This window comes from Rosa rugosa, chromosome 6 (genome assembly GCF_958449725.1).
Source record: "Rosa rugosa chromosome 6, drRosRugo1.1, whole genome shotgun sequence".
NCBI classification, from domain to species: Eukaryota; Viridiplantae; Streptophyta; class Magnoliopsida; order Rosales; family Rosaceae; genus Rosa; species Rosa rugosa.
The window spans coordinates 53128725-53150899 of record NC_084825.1 but is presented as its reverse complement, the minus strand read 5'-3'; the positions used below and the strand labels follow the sequence as shown (position 1 = coordinate 53150899).

General features: G+C 39.2%; 3 protein-coding genes across 3 annotated transcripts; 2 read left to right on the top strand and 1 right to left on the bottom strand.

Moving 5' to 3' along the window:
* The first annotated feature begins 2037 nt into the window (after positions 1-2037).
* LOC133717011 (cyclic nucleotide-gated ion channel 1-like) lies at positions 2038-9077 on the top strand. Its single transcript, XM_062143636.1, has 8 exons — positions 2038-2060; positions 2166-2595; positions 7169-7366; positions 7630-7696; positions 7745-7913; positions 8050-8161; positions 8240-8488; positions 8571-9077. Exons 1-8 carry the CDS (start codon positions 2038-2040, stop codon positions 9075-9077), a joined length of 1755 nt encoding a protein of 584 aa, XP_061999620.1.
* Positions 9078-14328: 5251 nt separating this feature from the next.
* Positions 14329-17193, top strand: LOC133717010 (cyclic nucleotide-gated ion channel 1-like). Its single transcript, XM_062143635.1, has 7 exons — positions 14329-14629; positions 14821-15319; positions 15420-15608; positions 15712-16016; positions 16101-16212; positions 16306-16554; positions 16642-17193. Exons 1-7 carry the CDS (start codon positions 14595-14597, stop codon positions 17191-17193), a joined length of 1941 nt encoding a protein of 646 aa, XP_061999619.1. The 5' UTR covers positions 14329-14594.
* A 120-nt stretch (positions 17194-17313) lies between these two features.
* LOC133713497 (spermine synthase-like) lies at positions 17314-19043 on the bottom strand. Its single transcript, XM_062139542.1, has 3 exons — positions 18152-19043; positions 17838-17967; positions 17314-17737 (listed from the first exon to the last, which is right to left on the bottom strand). Exons 1-3 carry the CDS (start codon positions 18292-18294, stop codon positions 17702-17704), a joined length of 309 nt encoding a protein of 102 aa, XP_061995526.1. The 5' UTR covers positions 18295-19043; the 3' UTR covers positions 17314-17701.
* Positions 19044-22175: the final 3132 nt, after the last annotated feature.

The window sequence follows — 22175 nt, the reverse complement described above, 5'->3', positions numbered from 1 at the left end:
CTTGACCACGGATCAACTAAAAAAGCTTTAGAACCTGCTTTGATACCAAATGAAAATACAAGGACAGAATATGATTTTCTGGAAAACGAGGATTGCAGTGTATGGATCAATCCCTACTGGGCAGATATCAGAAACAATGAACCAAACTCCAGACTTTTGGTTACGCAGTGAAAATCTCAAAATATGAGATTAAAAAACACTGCGGGGCTCTTACTCATGAGAACCCAAAATAAAGATCATCATATTGAAAAGGATATGTTCTTTTACAAACTTTGAATATAGCACTAGCTCGGCTATAAGATTCACACAAAATCCAATACAAAGTTTGTCTTCGTTCTTGAACTCCTTCACTTGAACAATCTTCAAATCTTGTTCTTCTTTCTTCACAGTCTCCCTACTGATCTTGAGAGAGTATTATGCATATGAAACTATGATCACAAACACTTATACATGGATCAAGTGTTTTGACTCTTTGTGAAGACACAAACTCAAAAACCATGCAAGACACCTACACTTATTCTTGCGTTTTTCACCCCTTTTTGCCATGCATATTTCTGCAATATATATTCAACCAGCGGCAACCACTCAAACAAACCAGAAACAACCCTAATTAGACTTCTATTAGGAAAGAGCTTTTATTCCAAGATATCCATAAAATCCTAAAAATCCTAGGGAATCAAATACACAATTTTATAAACAGAAAAATATCTTTAAATAAAGAAAGTTAAACCTCAAAGATATTTTCCCGTTTTGTATGGAATGCCAACACACCAATTTAATCAAAACTTGTACTTACAGAATCCGAATACGAAACCGAAGGAGGTCGGCGTCTCGGATGTTGAATGCGGGTTGAAGATCAGCGGAAGAGGTCAAGGTTGTCGCCGTTAGGGTTCGGACCTCGTCGGCGTTGTCCTCGTCGGAGAGAGACGCACCGTTGTTGAGGAGAGAGAGATGTGAGAGTGAGGTTAATTAGAAAAGAACGAGTGAGTGGCACAGTGCGTATTTTTTTAATTAATTGGAGCTCAAAAGTGACTTTTTGCGTTTAATTAGTTGAGTGGGAATTCAAATTTGTTAGTGGGATGAATGAGAGTCATTTAGGTGAAATTTGGGAATCAGATCAAGACTAATTGTTGTATTTTATGAGCAATTTTTTTTTTTTTTTTTTTTTTGGAAAACTCGATCAAGTAAGTGAAATTTATTTAATGAAAAGAAGGTTACAAAGAGAAAGGAGGTAGGACAGAGACATAAGAAACGCAGCTAACCTCTTATATAAAAAAAAAAGACAGATTAACAAAACCGAAAATTAGGAAGACTTAAACGATCCCTATTACAATGACTCACCATAAAATCTAGAGTTGAATCCCACCAAGTAAAGCCATCTGATGAAGCACCATAGTTAGAAAGGGCATCCGTAGCTTGATTGCCTTCTTCACAAAAGATATGGCTAGATTTGAAAATTTTATGAACAAATATATTTCATTATAACAAAAACCTCTCCCTCTTTGGAGGTAAATGAGAGCATATATTTTTCATTGATTTAAATCAAATTAGTACAATGATGATCATTTATAGTATAAAACATCAACTTTTCAATCAAATTTTTCATGCTCTTATATATAGTTTCATGATTCTACATATGCGCACCCTTGTTTGATTAAGTTCTTCATTCCCTTTCACACAATTCGTCAAACGGTTAATGAATATGAATCCTTAAAACTTTATCCACCAAGGCATAGCAAGAAGTTAAAAAAGTGGTTGTTGTAATGTTTTTTGAAATTTTGTTTTTGGGCCAAAGGTCGTTGCCCAAAGTTTAATTAAATTAACACATTGCGCATACATATTGTCAAATAAACCAAATTTTATCATGTTCATCTTTCCAAGCAAGAGTAATTGATCATGTATTATATATATAGTTATGTGTGGTGAGTTTGGATGTCGGTCTCATTTCAATACGGGTTCTCGTGTGCGCGGGTCCTTAGCTACTAACTACCGACACAAACACATGTACAAGTTATTTAAATAATTATGATTAACTCGATGGATGAAGCCCCAGAAGTAAGGTAAGTCTCTTCGAATCTAGAATTGCTGACCGGCTTTCTGGATAGTCATACACATGCAAGCTCTTTTTCCGTTCTGATTGCATTAATTTTTCATCTTCTTATCAGTCTCACAGGTTATACTACTCATTATGGATACAGCCGGAGACCATCAGAACTGAAGAAAACCAAAAGGAGATTTAGTTCGTGGTGGACTAGTTTTTGGGTTCGAGGTTCATGGTGGGACTCGATATTTGTAGCCTCGTGTGTTATCGCAGTCTCACTGGATCCATTGTTCTTTTACATTCCTATCATCGATAGGGAAAAAAAGTGCCTTCAAGCAGACACACAATTGAGAACTGTAACTCTCATTTTGCGATCAGTCATGGATATACCTTTTATAGTGCATATTATCTATCAGATTCGTGAAGCTATGATCGCTGCAGCCTTCGATAAGATGGCTAACCAAGAAGAATCGAAGTTTTCCTATTTCTTTGAATGTGTTGATGCAATAGTTGACAATTTGTCATGGCGCTCTCTCATAACTGACATTCTAGCTGTTCTTCCTATCCAGTAGAAAAGAATACTTCAATTCAGGGTTAATTCGATAATTCTATTCATCCCACAATGAGGGTATATATACAAGTACAAAGGAGTAGTCTAACTCTAATAGGAAACAATTTTTCCATAATTACAGGATATCCTAATTAAATAAAATCCTAATTACATACAGATTTACAGCGATTCTACACTCCCCCTCAAGTTGGTGCATAGATGTCTATCATGCCCAACTTGTCAACTGAGCTGTCAAATACCTTCCTGGACACTCCTTTAGTAAGAACATCAGCTAATTGTTCCTCTGAGTTTACAAATGGAAAGCGAATAACCTTTCTGTCAAGATTTTCTTTAATAAAATGACGGTCAACCTCCACATGCTTTGTTCTATCATGCTGAACTGGATTATGTGCAATCTCAATGGCAGCTGTATTATCACAATGCAAATCCATAGGCTTTTTAAGCTTGTAACCCAGGTCTTTCAAGACATTACGAATCCACAACATTTCACAGACTCCATGTGCCATACCTCGGAACTCAGCTTCTGCACTTGATCTGGCAACAACTTTCTGCTTTTTGCTACGCCAAGTGACAAGGTTCCCTCCAACAAAAGTGAAGTACCCAGATGTAGAACGTCTGTCAGTTTTATCACCAGCCCAATCTGCATCTGTGTACCCAACAACTTCCAATTCATCTTTTTTCTGAAACAGTAACCCTTTACCTGGCGCCATCTTCAAGTACTTCAAAATACGAAAGACTGCATCCATATGCTCTTCACTAGGACAATGCATAAATTGACTAACAACACTCACAGCATAAGCAATATCAGGTCTAGTATGTGAAAGATAAATCAACCTTCCTACAAGACGTTGATACCTCCCTTTGTCAGTTGGAACTTGATCAGGATAAATAGCAAGTCTGTGATTCATCTCAATGGGTGTCTCCATTGGTCTACAGTCCAGCATCCCTGTTTCAGCAAGTAAATCAAGGACATACTTCCTTTGTGAAAGCAAAATCCCCTTCTTAGACCTTGCAACTTCAATACCCAGAAAATACTTCAGTTGTCCCAGATCCTTCATTTCAAACTCCTTTGACAGATACTTTTGCAATTCATTCATCTCTTTCGGATCATCCCCTGTAACAATCATGTCATCAACATACACAATAAGAGCTGTAATCTTACCATTCTTGCGTTTGATAAACAAGGTATGGTCAGAATTGCTCTGTCTGTACCCAAAGGCTTTCATGGACTTTGAAAATCTTCCAAACCAAGCTCTTGGAGACTGCTTCAGGCCATACAAAGACTTCTTCAATTTACACACCTTGCCAACGTCACTTGGGTAATTCTTAACACCTGGGGGCACATCCATGTACACTTCTTCCTCCAAATTCCCATTAAGAAACGCATTCTTCACATCAAACTGGTGCAAGGGCCAATCTTTGGTTGCTGCAAGTGAGATTAGAATCCGGATAGTATTAATCTTTGCCACAGGTGCAAAAGTCTCCTCATAATCAATCCCATAGCGTTGTGTATATCCTTTGGCAACCAACCTCGCCTTGTATCTACTAATAGTTCCATCTGCATTAAGCTTCACAGTAAATACCCAACGACACCCTACAGTCTTCTTTCCAACCGGCATAGGTACTAGCTCCCATGTTGCATTCTTTTGAAGAGCTTCCAATTCTTCATTCATCGCCTTTGTCCATTTTGGATCCATCAATGCATCCTGCACGTTACTAGGAATAGATACAGTAGATAATTGATCAACAACAAGTGCATGTGACCCAGAAATCCTATGGTTAGACATAAAATTAGCTATAGGGTATTTAGCTTTGGCTTTGATATCTGGTTCATATTGTTTCTTAGGAATTCCCTTGGTAACCCTTTGTGATTTCCTAGATTCGACACTTTCTAACCCAGAAGATTCATTAAAGTTTAGGGGTACCTGAGGAGGATCATTCTGACCGGGATCTTCAGTTGGTGATGCAGAAGGGGGAATATCTTGTGTGTGAGCTTCAGATACGTCTTGATTTGGATTCAAACTATCCAGAAAAGTCGTCTCTTCTGTCTCGGAATTCACAACACTCTGTTCGGCAGTTACATTTTCTGTTTCGGAATTCACAACACTATGTTCGGCAGTCGCATTTTCTGTTTCGGAATTCGCAACACTTCGTTCGGCAGTCGCATTGTCTATTTCGGAATTCACAATGCTCTGTTCGGCAACTGCATTTTCTGTTTCCAAATTTCTACCCTCAAATGTATCCTCCAAATTTTCCAAGTCTTCAAAGACATCAAAATCAATAATAGAACGAGGATTCCCTTCACAACCTCTCTCCCCCTGAAGGGAAGACTGAGAAGCTCCCCCTGAGTAATAAGGCTCGGATTCACGAAAAGCAACATCAAGAGAGACATGTATAGTGCCAGTAAGGGGATCATAACATCGATAACCCTTCTGGAAGTCAGCATAACCAACAAAGATACACTTACGGGCACGGGGATCAAGCTTGCTGCGTTGAGGCTTGGGAATATGAACATAGGCTGTGCAACCAAACACCCGGGGCTCCAAATTAGGCATAGAAGGGATGGTCAAAAGTGTATGAAGCTTCTGATGAGGATTCTGAAACTCAATCACCCGTGAAGGAGTACGGTTGATAAGATATGCTGCTGATTTTACTGCTTCTCCCCAATAGGACCGAGGTACATTCATGCCAAATAAGGAAGCACGAACAACTTCCATCAACTGCCTGTTCTTCCGTTCTGCTAAACCATTTTGTTGAGGAGTATATGAATTGGAGGTTTGATGACGAATTCCATGTGACCGGCAAAACTCAATCATAGGGCCATTCACAAACTCTCCACCATTGTCAGACTGAAACACTCTGATGGATTGTTGATACTGAGTTGCCACCATTTTGTGAAATTCTGTAAACATTCCAAATACATCACTCTTATTCTTCAGTAATGACACCCATGTCATGCGAGTGCAATCATCAATAAACGTTACAAAATACCGAGCTCCAGAAAGAGAAGGAATTTTCGCAGGACCCCAGACATCAGAGTGAATCTTCATAAAAGGAACAGGACTTTTATTAAGACTTGGTGAATATGAAATACGGTGACTCTTGGCCAGTTCACAGATGTCACAGTGGAAATCCAAATCACTAACAACTGAAAACAATTGAGGTTGCAGCTTCTTAAGATAACGAAAGGATAGATGACCTAAACGGTGATGCCATAACCATACAGCTTCCTTCGCATTCTCTACCCCGTTGATCTGATTAGCTTGTCCCAAAAGATGCTTCTGTTTCTTTCCAGTCTCTGTCAGATCCAGATAGTATAATTTCCCCCTTCTAACACCATAACCAAGAATCTGTCGAGTCAGAATGTCCTGAAACACACAGAAAGACGGATAGAAGGTCACAATACATGCAAGAGCTAAAATAACTTGACCAACAGACAGGAGATTATAAGCTAGTGATGGAACAACTAAGACAGATTCAAGGGTTAAGGTATCAGATAAAGCAATGGAACCTTCTCCGGTGACCGGAGTTGGAGTACCATCAGCAGTAGAGACAACGACTTGAGGGGAACGTCTAAGGTTTTTCACAAGACTTGGGTCATTGGTCATATGGTCAGATGCACCTGTATCAATTATCCATGTACTATTAAAAGTAACCTTACCCTTCATACCTGACTGCGCTACATTAGCAGAGGCATTGTCTAGGTAAACTTTCTCTGTAGTAGCAACAACGGCCTTGCCCAGATTCTTTCGCGGTTTCTTGGTGAAGTCCCACCAATCAGGGTAACCAATCACTTCATAGCACCGCTCCTTGCTATGACCTAATTCCCCACAGATAATGCACCTTTTGTTTGCATATGGATTTGGTTTACCTAGAGGACGGTGTGGAGAAGGTCCTGAGAAGCCTGGAGGACCCTGTTTGCGTTGAGCCATAACAGAAAATTCGGTAGTCACCGAATGCCCCATAGCCTGTTTCTCTGATTGCATCATTGAGGAATTCATGATTTTCGCAGGATTGGATTTTCAAGGGTTTCAAGATGGATATGAATGTTTTTGAAAAGAAGTTTTTTTTTTTTTTCTTTTCTTTTTTTCGAAAAAAGGTAGGGTGATGGTGGTTTGAAATTCAGGATGGTTTGATTTCAACAGTGGTGGTACGCAGCGGTTTGTGGTGTTCTTCGGGATTCAGGATTCAGGATTCAAAGGATGCAGCGCAAGTTCAAAGGATTGAACCTGCTTTGATACCAAGTAGAAAAGAATACTTCAATTCAGGGTTAATTCGATAATTCTATTCATCCCACAATGAGGGTATATATACAAGTACAAAGGAGTAGTCTAACTCTAATAGGAAACAATCTTTCCATAATTACAGGATATCCTAATTAAATAAAATCCTAATTACATACAGATTTACAGCGATTCTACATATCCCACAGGGAAGATAATGAAGTTAATTAAACATCATATTCCAGCCAATTTAAGTTAAAAACTTAGCTAAGTTTAACTATTAGCAACTTGTGACTAATGAATTTCTCACTGATTACTGTTTATGTTGTCCAGGTACTACTACTTGTTGTCTTTTTTAAAATGAGAGGCTCTAGATATTTGGACCACAGAAAGATTTTGAATTTCTTTCTTCTCGCTCAATATTTGGCAAGAATTTATCGTATTCACCTATCTTCCCAAATACTTACAAAGAGTCATGGAATATGGATTAAAGGACTGTTCAATTTCTTTCTCTATATCTTTGCAAGTCACGTAAGTTTCTTTTTGCTGTCAATTTATGTTTTATCTCTGTTTTAGTGACCAATGCATGTCTGAGTTTCTTTGATAAACGTTGAAAAAATTAAGGGACCTGCTTATATGAGCAGAATCTAAAGGATATAATGGGAGAGAAGCTCTAGTCCTATATACTATAAGAATTCGGCAATGAATGAGAGCACATCCTATATTTACATTTCCTTTAGTGTCCTATTTAGACCATTAAAATTTATCTTAAATTATGTGTTACATTTTAATAGGTACTTGGAGCCTTTTGGTATTTCTTTTCGATTCAACGAGAGACATCATGCTGGCATCGAAGTTGCGGTCACAACTGTGCAAGTACCTTTTATTGTGATGAGTACTAACATTCAGAAGATATGGTGAGACTTATAACATCTCTGAATGTATCGTGCCCTATAAATACTACTGGACCATTTGATTTTGGAATATTTCTTGATTCTCTAATGTCCAATAACACGGCATCAACCAACTTTCCACAAAAGTTGTGTTACTCTTTTTGGTGGGGTCTACGAAATTTGAGGTTTGCATACATATGCCAAGTAAAATTAGTGATTCTTATACATGAGTTGAATATCTTACAATCTTGTACCATATTTTTCTTCCATACGTATCAAATATTAATGCGTATGCTTGATCATTTGATTGATTCTTTGCAGTAATTTTGGCACGAATCTTGTAACAAGTAACTACGTATGGGAGAATTTATTCGCAATTCTTATTTCTATCACTGGCTTGTTACTGTTTTTGTACCTCATCGGAAATGTGCAGGTTGGCAATCAATCAATCATAATATATACAGGATCGGAGCTAGGATCTAGCTAATCAAACTCAACTTTTTGTATGCAGACATTTATGTCTGTGGAAACTGAAAAGTCAGAAGAGATAAGAAGGAAGATCAAATCAAAAGAGCAAGATATGAAAGTGTGGATGGAGAAAAATTGCCTCCCTGCTAATTTGAGGAAAGAAATCATGGCAAATATAAGAGAAAAATTAGAACAAGACAAGCATGCTGACATGGAGAATCTGTTCTCCATTCTTCCCTGGTCAACCAAAAAATCTCTAAAGCGTGTTCTCTGCATGAGTACACTGAGAAAAGTAGGACTCTTAGTTACATATTGATACTCAATCAATTCTCGTAAGATTTTCATATATATAATGTGTATATACACGTTTGTAGGTACCAATGCTTGAAGGCATGAATCCGAAAGTTTTGAAAATGATATGTGACTATCTGAAGCCTGTGATATACCCTGAGCATAGCTATGTTGCCAAGGTGGATGAACCAGTTGATCGGATGGTGCTCGTCACAGAAGGAACCATGTGGATCTACTCGTCGAATGCTAGTACTCCATCTAAGATCCACAGGACTGTTGAGAACGGTGACATATACGGAGATGAACAACTTCTGAGTTGGGCGTCGAAGGACATGCAACACGTCTCGTTTGCAACCCTCCTGATCTCAAAAGCAAATGTGAAATGTCACACAAGAGTGGAAGGGTTTGCTATAACAGCCAAGGACTTGAAAGCAGTCGCCACCAAGTGCAAAATGTATTGGAATTACGATGATCCTCGAGAGAAGGAGAGGGTGGCGAGCTCTACCATAGGAACGTCGTTCTGTCGAAACCACAGTAACCCAAATAGGCCAGCTAGTAGGAGGTGCGACCTCGCCAAGGACACGAATTGAGTATCTGCAGAAGAGAACCTAATGCCAATCATGCGCCGCCCGAGCTAGTCATGTAGTGCCCTAGTATATAGACTAATATTTGTTTTATGTTCTCTGTTCAATAAGCTAAGAATTTTCTGATTAACTTGGAACATGTCCAACAAGATCCCTTAAGATAAAAAATTGCAACTATCTGAATTCTGAAACTTCTATATATGATCTAGAATCTGGATGCTTTAAACCTTAAATAGAATGTGGCACCTGACGGTTTTTGTTGTCTTACTGATCAGTCTGCTGACCATGCATTATTGGTTCACTGGGAGATATTTTGTTGGCCAATCACGTTTTAAGTATATATGTAAACAAAAAACTTAGAACAAACCTCTCTTCAGCGAAACCCTACGCGCGGAGAAAAAAGAACAGAGCAGAGTTCGAGCGATCTCTCCCGGCCGAACGTCGCCGGCGTTGCTGCAGCTGCATTCCGGCCCGGGAGAGGATGGTGATTCGGGCTAGCAGCGTTGTTCTGTGGTAGCGGTTTGGTCCAGGGTTGGAGAATGGTGGCGGGATCTCGGAGCGGACTGATCGATCTCGATCTGTTCTTCTGGGATCGGGGATGAGGGCAAGGTGTGGAGCAGCGCTGGGGTGGGGCTTGCCGGCGACGGGTGATGGCGTCATTGCGGCATCTGGGAACTGGGCAGCGGCTAGGACTTCGGTCTCGTACGTCTGCTGGGTTCGGGGGGGGGGGGGGGGGGGGTCTGCGTTGCGGCGTGGTTTGGTTGCGGCGCAGCTGCGTGGTGACGGCATAGCACGCTGGCAGCAAGCTTGATGGGCTCTAGCGCTGGGTCCATGGGGGAGTGGTGGTTGGGCCAGGCCTTTGCTTTGGGGCCTTGCTGGTGGTCTTTAATGTCTAATTATTTAGTTTCTCGTTGTTTTCTTTCCGTTGTTTTTGTGGTGAGGCGTTTTGTTTTAGGTTTTTGGCTTAGTTTAATAAGTCCCTACTCTTTCGAGTTAGGGTTCTGGAGTCTTGGTATGGTAGGTGTGCCATGTTATTCCCGAGATTTCAATTTACTTTTTTGTGGTCAAAGTAATGGGGAGAAGCTCCTGCACATGGTCTAGCGGTTTCGGGTCATGGTGTTGAAGGGAGTAGCTTTCTTTTTTAGGTTGGCTATAAGGATGTGCTTTGTCTCCTGGATTAGTATGGATGAAGTGCCGTGGATATGGCGTTCTTTCCGGGGACTATATGTTTTACTCTCGATGTTATCTTGTTGTCAACGTGGCTGTCACTTGCTCTTGCACGTGGTCTGGTTGGTTTGGGACACGGTGTTGATGAAGGGGAAGTGGTTGTTTGTAATGTTGCCTACAGGGATTACTCGTGACTCTCGGAAGCCCGAGTTGAGGGGCGATTAGGTTGGTTAGGGATTGGGCCCGTTTGGCTCATGGATGTCATTGTGGATGATGGACCCGTAACTGAGGGTGTTCTTAGGGAGGAGAGTGAGAAATTTATGTCCACCACCGGGTGTTCCCATTTGTAATCGTATTTTATGGAATAAATTGTTTCTTTCATTCTCAAAAAAAAAAATATATATATATATGTAAACTAGTAAAATACTGCACTGTACGTAGTTCTTTCCAATGATATATACCCCGCATACTGTTTAGCCAGATTTCAATTGGAAAGCAATTTCTGGGAGAAGATTGATCTGTATGACTATGTTCTATAAATGGGCCGAGAAAGGGAGGAGACGGAACAAGGGGTGCTAGGTTCGGTGTTGAGGTCGCCGGTCTCTAGGGCGACCGTCGTGGGACCGGAGATGTCCTATGGGTCATCGGAGGGACTGCCGGATGCTGGGCTTAGCGGGGCGATGGCTGGAGCGGCGTTGGGGATTGCAGCAGGGGCTGCGCTGCTAGCTCCGAAAAAACTGGCGGGCAACCCTAATTTTGAATTAGGGTTGACTGCAGGTTTGACTGGGCCCGTGTTTCTTGGGCCGGGTCACTTTTTTGAAGGGGTCGGCGCTGTGGGCCTCTCTGCTGGGCTTGGTTCTGATGCTTCTGCTGGGTTTGTTTCTTTGCATACCAAGGGTTTGGGTGTACGAAAGAAGAAGTTTAAACCTAGTTTGGCTTTTATTCCTCCGGAATTTTAGCTTGGTGAGTTGGTGGAGGTTCCAGTTTCGATGGGGTCGGCTCCAAAGAAAAAGGGTCGCCCATATGGACATCGAGGTAAGCGTTAAGCGTACCACATCAAATGAAGAAAAGGGTAATATTTTAAGTGGGGATATAAGTTCCATCTCAAAAGAGAAGGAGCTATCTATTGATTAACTGTTCTACATAGGAGGCGAACACGAGGGTGATTAAGTGGGGATATAAGTTCCATCTCATAAGCCAACACGAGGGTGATTCAATTTCTATGAGTCTTCTATGACTTTTGTGGTTTCTTGCTTGTACTACAATTGCGTGCCTGGCAAGTGAGAGCTAGTTGAATGATTTTTTCCATAGGAGGCGAAGCTTTGTTACTCTTGGATAGGCTTGCTTAAATGTGAGCTTTCCAATGTTTTTAATTAATTTGCTTTAGCTTGGATAGGTTGTATCGGATTTTCTTGCCGAGATTCTTATGTAAGCTTGTAGACTATATATGGCCAATTTACTGTTGATTATTGAATAACAATCAACTTCTATTTCAAAAAAAAAAATGTTCTATAAATGTAAAGTGGGCAAGTTGAATGCAATTGCCAATTAATTGTTAGTCTAATATCAATTTGCATTCTAAACTTGAAGTTAGTTTATATTTTCTTGCTTTCAATTATTGATTCCTCAGTATCGCTTTCTAGATTAGTCAATTAGCAACTTGAAAGATTGAGAGATTATACTTGGTCTATTTGTTCTTACAAAATAAGATGGATTGTCAAAATGTATATACATTTTGACAAACCATTTTATTTTGTAAGAACAATTGCACCAAGTTAATCTCTCAATCTTGCAAGTTGCTAATTGATGACTAGACAATGACATTCTGAATAAGTAAATTCAGGTCAAAAATGCATAGACTAATTTGTTCAATTCAAACTAATACATACACCAATGTATTACAGGATTAGTGTATAACATAAAAAATGTAACTTATTCTTTCAGAAGGTCAACACCTTATTTAGAAAACGGACTGGCTACCTTCCTAGACTTAGCAATTCCCAGCTAGCTTCAAGTTTAGAGATTCATAATCTGGATTTCAAGATATATAGTTAAGTACTAACCGCGTAATTTGTGACGTATATAAGAATAGTCCTCTATGCATCAAACAATTAACCAATGTGACATGAACATTTGACAATACATCCTCGATCAAGGAATGGCGGTATTGCCTTGTTGCAGTGGCCGCCCATGGATTTGATGGTACGTTCCGGCCACTTGAGAGGTAACACGCTCATGATTTATATATAATCTTCTTATAGTACAGGCAGTTGCAACCCCAGTGGACAAGTAGAGTTTGAACGGATCAACAGAGATTAGTAATTGTTCAACTAATGCATAATAATTATCACGAAATGAAGATTAATAATACAACACTTGAGGGAACGAATGTGATATCTGGATAGACTTTCGGTCTTCAAGACTAGTACCACCAATGAAACGATCACCTCGTGTTGCATGCCCTTGTTTAAGAGCAAGTGCACCCGTAGTCAAGAAAAGGCAAAGTCGATAAGTCAAGAATTCGACCAGTCAAGCTACTATTCACTGTCACTGGACATGGGTTTGCACCCGTTGTTTTTCTTGCCCGGTCAACACTGTTCACTTTTTCACTGTTCAAAGTACTGTTCATACTAATGTTCACATACTTCACTGTTCACCCGTGGGGTTTCACTATTTAAAGTTACTGTTCATTTTTGGCAGACACAGAAATTGCCAGCTGCCTCTCCCTCATTCGTCAGTGTGCTCCACAAGCCCTCCTTCACGCGTCTGTCGCTATTCCTTCTTTCTTGACGTCAGCCACGTTCTTCTCAATTCTGATGTGGCAGCTGGGCAAGGCAGGTCATGGTTTTAGTCACAGGCTTGACTAATTCTTTGGACTCGGTCATGCAAAGCCATCTTTTGGCTGGTCATAATTGGGCCGGTGGAAGTTGAAAAGAACTTCAGCTGGGCAACACATCTTAAATGCTGAGCTGGTGCCCGGTCAAATAGAGACCGGTGGACTTGCTCTAAGAGCAAGTGCACCCGTAGTCAAGAAAAAGCAAAGTCGATAAGTCAAGAATTCGACCAGTCAAGCTACTATTCACTGCCACTGGACACGGGTTTGCACCCGTTGTTTTTCTTGCCCGGCCAACACTGTTCACTTTTTTCACTGTTCACAGTACTGTTCATACTAATGTTCACGTACTTCACTGTTCACCCGTGGGGTTTCACTATTTAAAGTTACTGTTCATTTTTGGCAGACACAGAAATTGCCAGCTGCCTCTCCCTCATTCGTCCGTGTGCTCCACAAGCCCTCCTTCACGCGTCTGTCGCTATTCCTTCTTTCTTGACGTCAGCCACGTTCTTCTCAATTCTGATGTGGCAGCTGGGCAAGGCAGGTCATGGTTTTAGTCACAGGCTTGACTAATTCTTTGGACTCGGTCATGCAAAGCCATCTTTTGGCTGGTCATAATTGGGCCGGTGGAAGTTGAAAAGAACTTCAGCTGGGCAACACATCTTAAATGCTGAGCTGGTGCCCGGTCAAATAGAGACCGGTGGACTTGCTCTAAGAGCAAGTGCACCCGTAGTCAAGAAAAAGCAAAGTCGATAAGTCAAGAATTCGACCAGTCAAGCTACTATTCACTGCCACTGGACACGGGTTTGCACCCGTTGTTTTTCTTGCCCGGCCAACACTGTTCACTTTTTTCACTGTTCACAGTACTGTTCATACTAATGTTCACGTACTTCACTGTTCACCCGTGGGGTTTCACTATTTAAAGTTACTGTTCATTTTTGGCAGACACAGAAATTGCCAGCTGCCTCTCCCTCATTCGTCCGTGTGCTCCACAAGCCCTCCTTCACGCGTCTGTCGCTATTCCTTCTTTCTTGACGTCAGCCGCGTTCTTCTCAATTCTGATGTGGCAGCTGGGCAAGGCAGGTCATGATTTTAGTCACAGGCTTGACTAATTCTTTGGACTCGGTCATGCAAAGCCATCTTTTGGCTGGTCATAATTGGGCCGGTGGAAGTTGAAAAGAACTTCAGCTGGGCAACACATCTTAAATGCTGAGCTAGTGCCCGGTCAAATAGAGACCGGTGGACTTGCTCTAAGTATATAGAGTCAACAACTTGTCTAACCCAACTGACCTTTTCTTTTTCTAATTAATTGTCGACCTAATGCTGCATATAAGTCTATAAAACGGAGTCTGAGCAATGTTCTTTGACATAGTGATTAATAGCTTCCGATTTCAGTTCTGTTGCAAGTTTCAACGTACTGGATTTTCTCAAAAGAAAAACTCTAAGCCCAAGTCCAATTTTGGTTGCATAACTTACTAATTTGTCCATCATATAAGATACTTACATAGTCAGGCACTTGATTTATGGCTATTAATCCAGACGACAGCTTCATCATAAGGTTAGCTGCTTCTAGGAGCCAAATTACTCTTGCTTCAACAAATTGTCAGTAGTTTTTTTTGTTTCACTTTTAGTCCCTAAACAACTTCAATATACTTGAAGAAAAAAAATTTCATGTAACGAAAGCTAGCTCGCGTCCATTTTTTAGTTCTCATCTCATGGCTTCAACTAATTTGTATGTTTTTATATCAGCATTACAGCAGATTACACTTTAGACAGTAAAGGGAGGCTGCAATCTCCTAAGACTCCTATGAACAGTGGAGGACATTCAATATTGTCAGAGACAAAATGGCCTACCTTTAAGGAATTTTTTGACCCCCAGGGGGCCTTCATTGCAATGTGGTATAAGATATTTGTGATTTCATGTCTGATTTCAGTAACCGCAGACCCTTTGTTCTTCTACATCCCCTACATCAACAAAGATAAAAAGTGCATTGATGGGGACAAGAGGGTGAGAACTGCAGCTCTAGTCCTCCGATCACTCACCGATATGACTTTCATATTGCATATTATACATGAAATTAGGGTTAGTACCAACACTGTGGTGTCAGAGATTTCAAAAAGAGGAAAGCCAGGTTGGCCATGGAAAAAGGCAGCGTTACTTGGCTTTGCCAAGGCAATATCTCAGAAGATGTCCTGGTTATCTATCTCCATCATTATAGACTTTATAGCCATTCTTCCGATCCCACAAGTAAGACATAACATATTTTCCTCTATGCCTATACATTGTTAGATTTTCCCTTTTGAGCCTAGCTAATATATTCAATTCATCAATTGTGTGTCTTGTGAAGGTGGCGCTGTTGGTATTCTTTCTGAAAATGGATGGCTCAGATTACAGAAGGAAGATTTTAAACGGGTTCCTGCTCTTTCAATATATGCCAAAGATTTATAGAATCTACCTTTCGTGTAAAGAACTTAAACAAACCGGAATATGGGCTAGAGGTGCATTCAATATTTTTCTCTACATCCTCGCTAGTCATGTAAGTTTAATCTCCATTGTAATCATTCCCATAAATCTTTAGTTCCTTTGGTACCTACTGCTTGACTGAGTTTTCTATTAATAGAAAAGCTGTTAACTTTTAGGTACTTGGAGCCTTTTGGTATTTCCTTTCTATTCAACAAGAGACATCATGCTGGCATAAGGCTTGTGAACAACATCCTGATACCAAAAGATGTATATCAACTTACTACTGTGATGACAGACCTACAAATCCACAATATATTAGTAATATTACACTCCTGGATGAAAATTGCCCGGTAAATCCATCAAATGCAACAAAATTTAATTTCGGAATGTTCCTTAGTGCCCTTGAGTCCGGTAGCACGCACTCAACATATTTTCCCAAGAGGTTCTTTTACTCTTTCTGGTGGGGTCTGCGAAATCTAAGGTCTGCATATACAGATACATATAAACTGTATATACTATGATGTCATTTGCAGTGTTCAAAACTAACTATTGTAAATTTCTGCAGTTCTCTTGGTCAAAATTTGGAAACGAGTACCTATGTGTGGGAAAACTGCTTCGCAATCGTTATATCTCTAATTGGTTTGCTACTATTTTTGTATCTTATTGGAAATGTACAGGTTGGTAATGCAGCTCTCCACTGTTTCGTTTTTAAAATAAAAAAGGATTACATTGTGCTGAGCTCCATTGTTGTCTGTGTTGTGGAATAACAGACGTATATACAGTTGGCAACTACGAAATCGGAAGAGATAAGACAGAAGATGATAATGAAAGAGCTAGAGATACAATGGTGGATGTCCAGAAATCATCTCCCCAACGATATGAAGACAGTGATCATCGAAAACGTAAGACAGAAATTGGAAGAAAACAAAGATGTTCATGTGGAGAATCTACTCTCTATTCTTCCCCGGAAGGACAGAAGGTCCATAAAGCGCCTTCTCTGCATGGACTCACTTAAGAAAGTAAATACTTGCTTCCCTTGGCTTCAGTCCATGAATTATCTTGCATGTTCTATTCTTATTGGATTGACCTGAGATATAAATATATAGGTACCGATGCTTCGATATATGGATGAAAGTGTGTTAAAACTCATCTGCGACAATCTGAAACCAGTAATCTACACAGAGAACAGTTATGTAATTCGAGCAGGAGAACCACTTGATCTAATGCTCTTCAACGCAGAAGGCATTATATGGACTTACACAACAAGTACTGATGGTTCAATAAAATTGGGTTCCTCAATCACACAGTGTATTGGTAAAGGTGATTTCTATGGAGAAGAACTTTTGAGTTGGGCTTCCTCATACATGTCCTTCTCCGACCTCCCTATCTCGACCCAAAATGTAAAATGCCATACAAAAGTTGAAGCCTTTTCTCTCATGGCAAAGGACTTGAAGGCTGTGGTCTCCAAATTCTGGTGGCATTTCAGCAAGGCGGTTCCCGATTTGAACAGAAACAATTCTCAGCTGGAGGAATTGGCTCTTTCTTCCCTAAGAGCCCGTCGCCGCAAACGATCAAAGAAGCATATAAAAGCTCCTCAGTTGTCTACTTACTCCCAAGAACTTGGGTACCTGCGGCTGTACCCTGTTAATCGTTGCTAACATGGTTACCTTAAGCTATTTAATTCGTAGGACAAAACAAGATCAGATGCTAGCTAGTAGTTATCCTGTATTGTGTGTTAATTCAAAACAACTCTAAATGCGAACTCTTGTCTGCTGTTAATCCTAACGCTAGTTGTATTTTCATATCGTTTGAAGAAAAAATCGAACATTGCCTAAATACAAAACAAAAAAGAAGAAAAATCGAATGAAAATATTCATAATTATTTGATTACTGAGCAAATTACTCATAAGATCCAATAATGTAACAGGGCTAAACATATAGTAATAGGTCATTCAAGACATAACATCACAGTAAAACTTAAATCCCACCGACGCTTCAAAAGGAGCTCCATCTACACCTGATAATTACCTGGTCTCTATTCTTCCATGCGGTACTCATTTCAATAATCAGGAAGATAGAGTAACCAGTCGTCGCTAGTTATTTACTAGGACAAGCCGCTTTGTCTTGCTGGAGTTGAAGAATCACAGAGTGCGCTCACCTCCTTCCTCAAAAAAGCAGGAAGGCAAAGGCAGCTGAGTGCATCTGTCAAACGAACAAACAAACCCAAGCTGAATAAAGGAAATTAAAGTAGAAGATCAATTTCTTCTCAAGGGTGAATTGGAAAAACTTTTGGGACTCCTACCTCAGAGTTATAGAACCGAAGTTCTCTTCTGTGTTTGACAGCTCCTTCCAACTTCTCAATGGAGTTGACTGGATTTTTAAAATCAACAGGAGGCCCTTCTGTTGAGCATAGCAGAAAACCTATAACACCACTGCACGACAGTAATCTCAGATTAAGAATCACTTCATAATATCTACCTGATCCCCGAATGGGAAGAATTCAATTTATCTCAGACTGGCAAGTTCTCTTATAATGCCAAACCATCCAACTGAAGTTGATGACAAAACTTGCATATGTAAGAAACAAATTATATAGGAAACAAATTATGTTGTTACCTTGGATATGTAGGAACACTCGTCCATGCATAGTTGACTGACCCCTTGAATGTTAGACGGCAAACAGAGATCATATCTTCAATAAGATGTGTATGGAGCCACATACCCTCTGCCATGTTACAGAGAACACCGCCAGGCCTCATTGGGAGCCAGAAGCTTTGTATCAAAACATAGACCAATCAAAATGAGAAATTAAGCAAAAACACATCGAATCTAGATTTTTCCAGTGAAAAGAAACCACACAACACAAGTTAGAATAGGCATCAGACTAAGTGCGACATTTCCCGTAAAAATCCACAAGCTAGCTTATTGAGCACTGACACATCACCACATCTTTCCCAAACCCACATCGCGCCACAAACCCATGCAACTGTCTCCCAAGTTCCGAACAGCAGGCATTGAGAAATGCACAGAATTCGGCTTCCCAACATGTAGGCATTCCAAGTGGCAAGGTTTCTCTCAGGAATTTTATCAAACAGCTTCCGGGCATAATCTCGGAGACCGGTTTTTCAGTACATATCAAAGACACTGCACCCAACAGCACAGACGTCACATATCTGCTCGGCCTTGACGGCAAGGGCATGCACCTGTTTTCCGACCACCGGTATACGAAGCAAACCGGGGGACTTGAAGGCGCAGGGTAACCCCAAAGGCGAGGATCCGACTTCAAACCCGGTTGAGGTGGTGGAGGGCTCGGAGAATCCGAATACGAAACCGAAGGAGGTCGGCGTCTCGGATGTTGAATGCGGGTTGAAGATCAGCGGAAGAGGTCAAGGTTGTCGCCGTTAGGGTTCGGACCTCGTCGGCGTTGTCCTCGTCGGAGAGAGACGCACCGTTGTTGAGGAGAGAGAGATGTGAGAGTGAGGTTAATTAGAAAAGAACGAGTGAGTGGCACAGTGCGTATTTTTTTAATTAATTGGAGCTCAAAAGTGACTTTTTGCGTTTAATTAGTTGAGTGGGAATTCAAATTTGTTAGTGGGATGAATGAGAGTCATTTAGGTGAAATTTGGGAATCAGATCAAGACTAATTGTTGTATTTTATGAGCAATTTTTTTTTTTTTTTTTTTTTGGAAAACTCGATCAAGTAAGTGAAATTTATTTAATGAAAAGAAGGTTACAAAGAGAAAGGAGGTAGGACAGAGACATAAGAAACGCAGCTAACCTCTTATATAAAAAAAAAAGACAGATTAACAAAACCGAAAATTAGGAAGACTTAAACGATCCCTATTACAATGACTCACCATAAAATCTAGAGTTGAATCCCACCAAGTAAAGCCATCTGATGAAGCACCATAGTTAGAAAGGGCATCCGTAGCTTGATTGCCTTCTTCACAAAAGATATGGCTAGATTTGAAAATTTTATGAACAAATATATTTCATTATAACAAAAACCTCTCCCTCTTTGGAGGTAAATGAGAGCATATATTTTTCATTGATTTAAATCAAATTAGTACAATGATGATCATTTATAGTATAAAACATCAACTTTTCAATCAAATTTTTCATGCTCTTATATATAGTTTCATGATTCTATATATGCGCACCCTTGTTTGATTAAGTTCTTCATTCCCTTTCACACAATTCGTCAAACGGTTAATGAATATGAATCCTTAAAACTTTATCCACCAAGGCATAGCAAGAAGTTAAAAAAGTGGTTGTTGTAATGTTTTTTGAAATTTTTTTTTTGGGCCAAAGGTCGTTGCCCAAAGTTTAATTAAATTAACACATTGCGCATACATATTGTCAAATAAACCAAATTTTATCATATTCATCTTTCCAAGCAAGAGTAATTGATCATGTATTATATATATAGTTATGTGTGGTGAGTTTGGATGTCGGTCTCATTTCAATACGGGTTCTCGTGTGCGCGGGTCCTTAGCTACTAACTACCGACACAAACACATGTACAAGTTATTTTAGATTTAACATTTTTCACCTATATTAATTGAGTATCCAAAGACTCTTTTTTGTGTTCAATATATAGAGAATGTGAATTGACACTTCCATCGTTCACTCCCTTATGTTAGTTTGATCCTCTTACTTCTGTTAAAGTTTTCGGTACATGTACAAATGATCAATTTGTCCAAAAAAAGTTAAAAAGTTCAAATTAAATAATTTTAAATTTGAATTTCTCACTTTTTCTCACCTTGAAAAAACGTTAAAAAAACAAAAGAAAAAAAGAGAAGTAGAAGAACAAGAAAGGAAATCAACGCACACTTTTCTCATCACATCTTATGTCTACTCTCTTCAATAAGTAACTTCTATTTCTGCACTTGCTTATATATGTATGATGCTACTAGTTTATTGATTCAGCCATGAGGAATCAATGAATTAATGAACATTCTATTATTGATTAGGACAGTTAAGAATAATTGACTAGGCCTTCATCAACATGTCCCAGTACAAACAAAACACCAACTCACTTATCAAAAAAAAAAAAAAACACACCTCATGACTTAACCCAAGTCTTTTTTTAATTCCTATATCCCTATTGACTATTGAGTTAGTACTGAATGCATGTAATTAAGTCTATATATATATAATTCATTCTGGACATAGTTGTGTTCATAGGCTATTTCAGTTTGATCTGGTTTGGGAAGTCACGTATTGGAATTCCAGCTGAATTTCTAGCTTATGTATCCTACATCATTTTTAGAGCGCCATTCTTTGCTCTCTAGCTACCAGTACTACGAGTTGTCTAGTTGAACACCCTCTCCTGAAGTACGTATATATATACTCTGTCTTCATATATCTTCCTTAATTGTTAATTCTATCTCTATTTCTGATTGTAAAACGTATATAAATTAAACACGTACATTTCTAGCTTCCAAGTACGTACTAAGTACTGTCATTCCTCGTTCTAGATCTTAACCATACTAATCATTTCTATAATTAATTTTCATATATTTTTCAAATTTCAAGACGGCGGTTCGGAACATTGCGGGACTACGAAGACTTTCCTTGTCCCTGTTAGTAATTCAGAAACCATTTCATCCAGCATAGAAGAAGGGCATAAAATTATTATGTCTAAACATCAGGGACCGAGGCGGTGAATCAGGTGACACCACTGGGGCAGTTTCAGCAACAACAAGTGCCAAAGAAGCGTGTGTCAACATCGATCATCAACCCCACCGGCTACAGTGGGTGATGCGAAGCTGAAGCCTGCAAATCGCCCCTAGCTAGTGATCTAGGGCACTTGTGTATTTGCTTGCATTCAAATTAACAGCCCCACCTAAAAATTAACACCTAGACCATGTCTGCCTGCATTCAAATTAACAGCCCCACCTAAAAATTACTTATTGTATTGATGCTTAATGTTACATAATATCATCTTGGACATAAATATCATCATAAGACTCAAATTTTTCAACCTACTTAGGCTATATTTAGTTTATATAATGTCAAATATAAAATTATTTATTTATTTTCAAGATGAAAACAAAAATTGAAACTATAAATAACTAAAATTCATGTCCCAATCCTGTAAAATTTGGACTCAGAAGAAAAAAACAATAATAATAAAAAAAAACATTCTTCATAACCATCATTTCTGTCGAAAATTGTAGAGACTATAACACAAGATTTTTGACCAAAACCTCTTGTCCTTATTTTTCTTGTCAAAATTTTGCTAACTTTAAACACTTCTCGAACTGACAGAACTCAAAAATCAAAAAATAATTTTGTTATATTATTTTCCAAAGTAAAAAAAAAATATTATATATATATATACTTTTTTTTTTTTACTTTCAAAAATAGTAGAATAATAAACCGCCAATTGAAATACATTTTAAAAATCATATTCTACAAATGGTGAGCTTGTGATAATAGGAGAATTTGAAATATAATATGCAAGACAATAAAATTTAATGCATGCATCTGGTGCACCAGAACCATCTCAAATTTCAAAATTAATAAGTTTCTTCAAGATTCCGTTTGAGGGAGAGCCAATAACTAGTTGAGATTCCAAATACAAGTCTCTTTTTTTTTTTTTAATTTAGAAACAATAAATAGGTAAATTAAAATG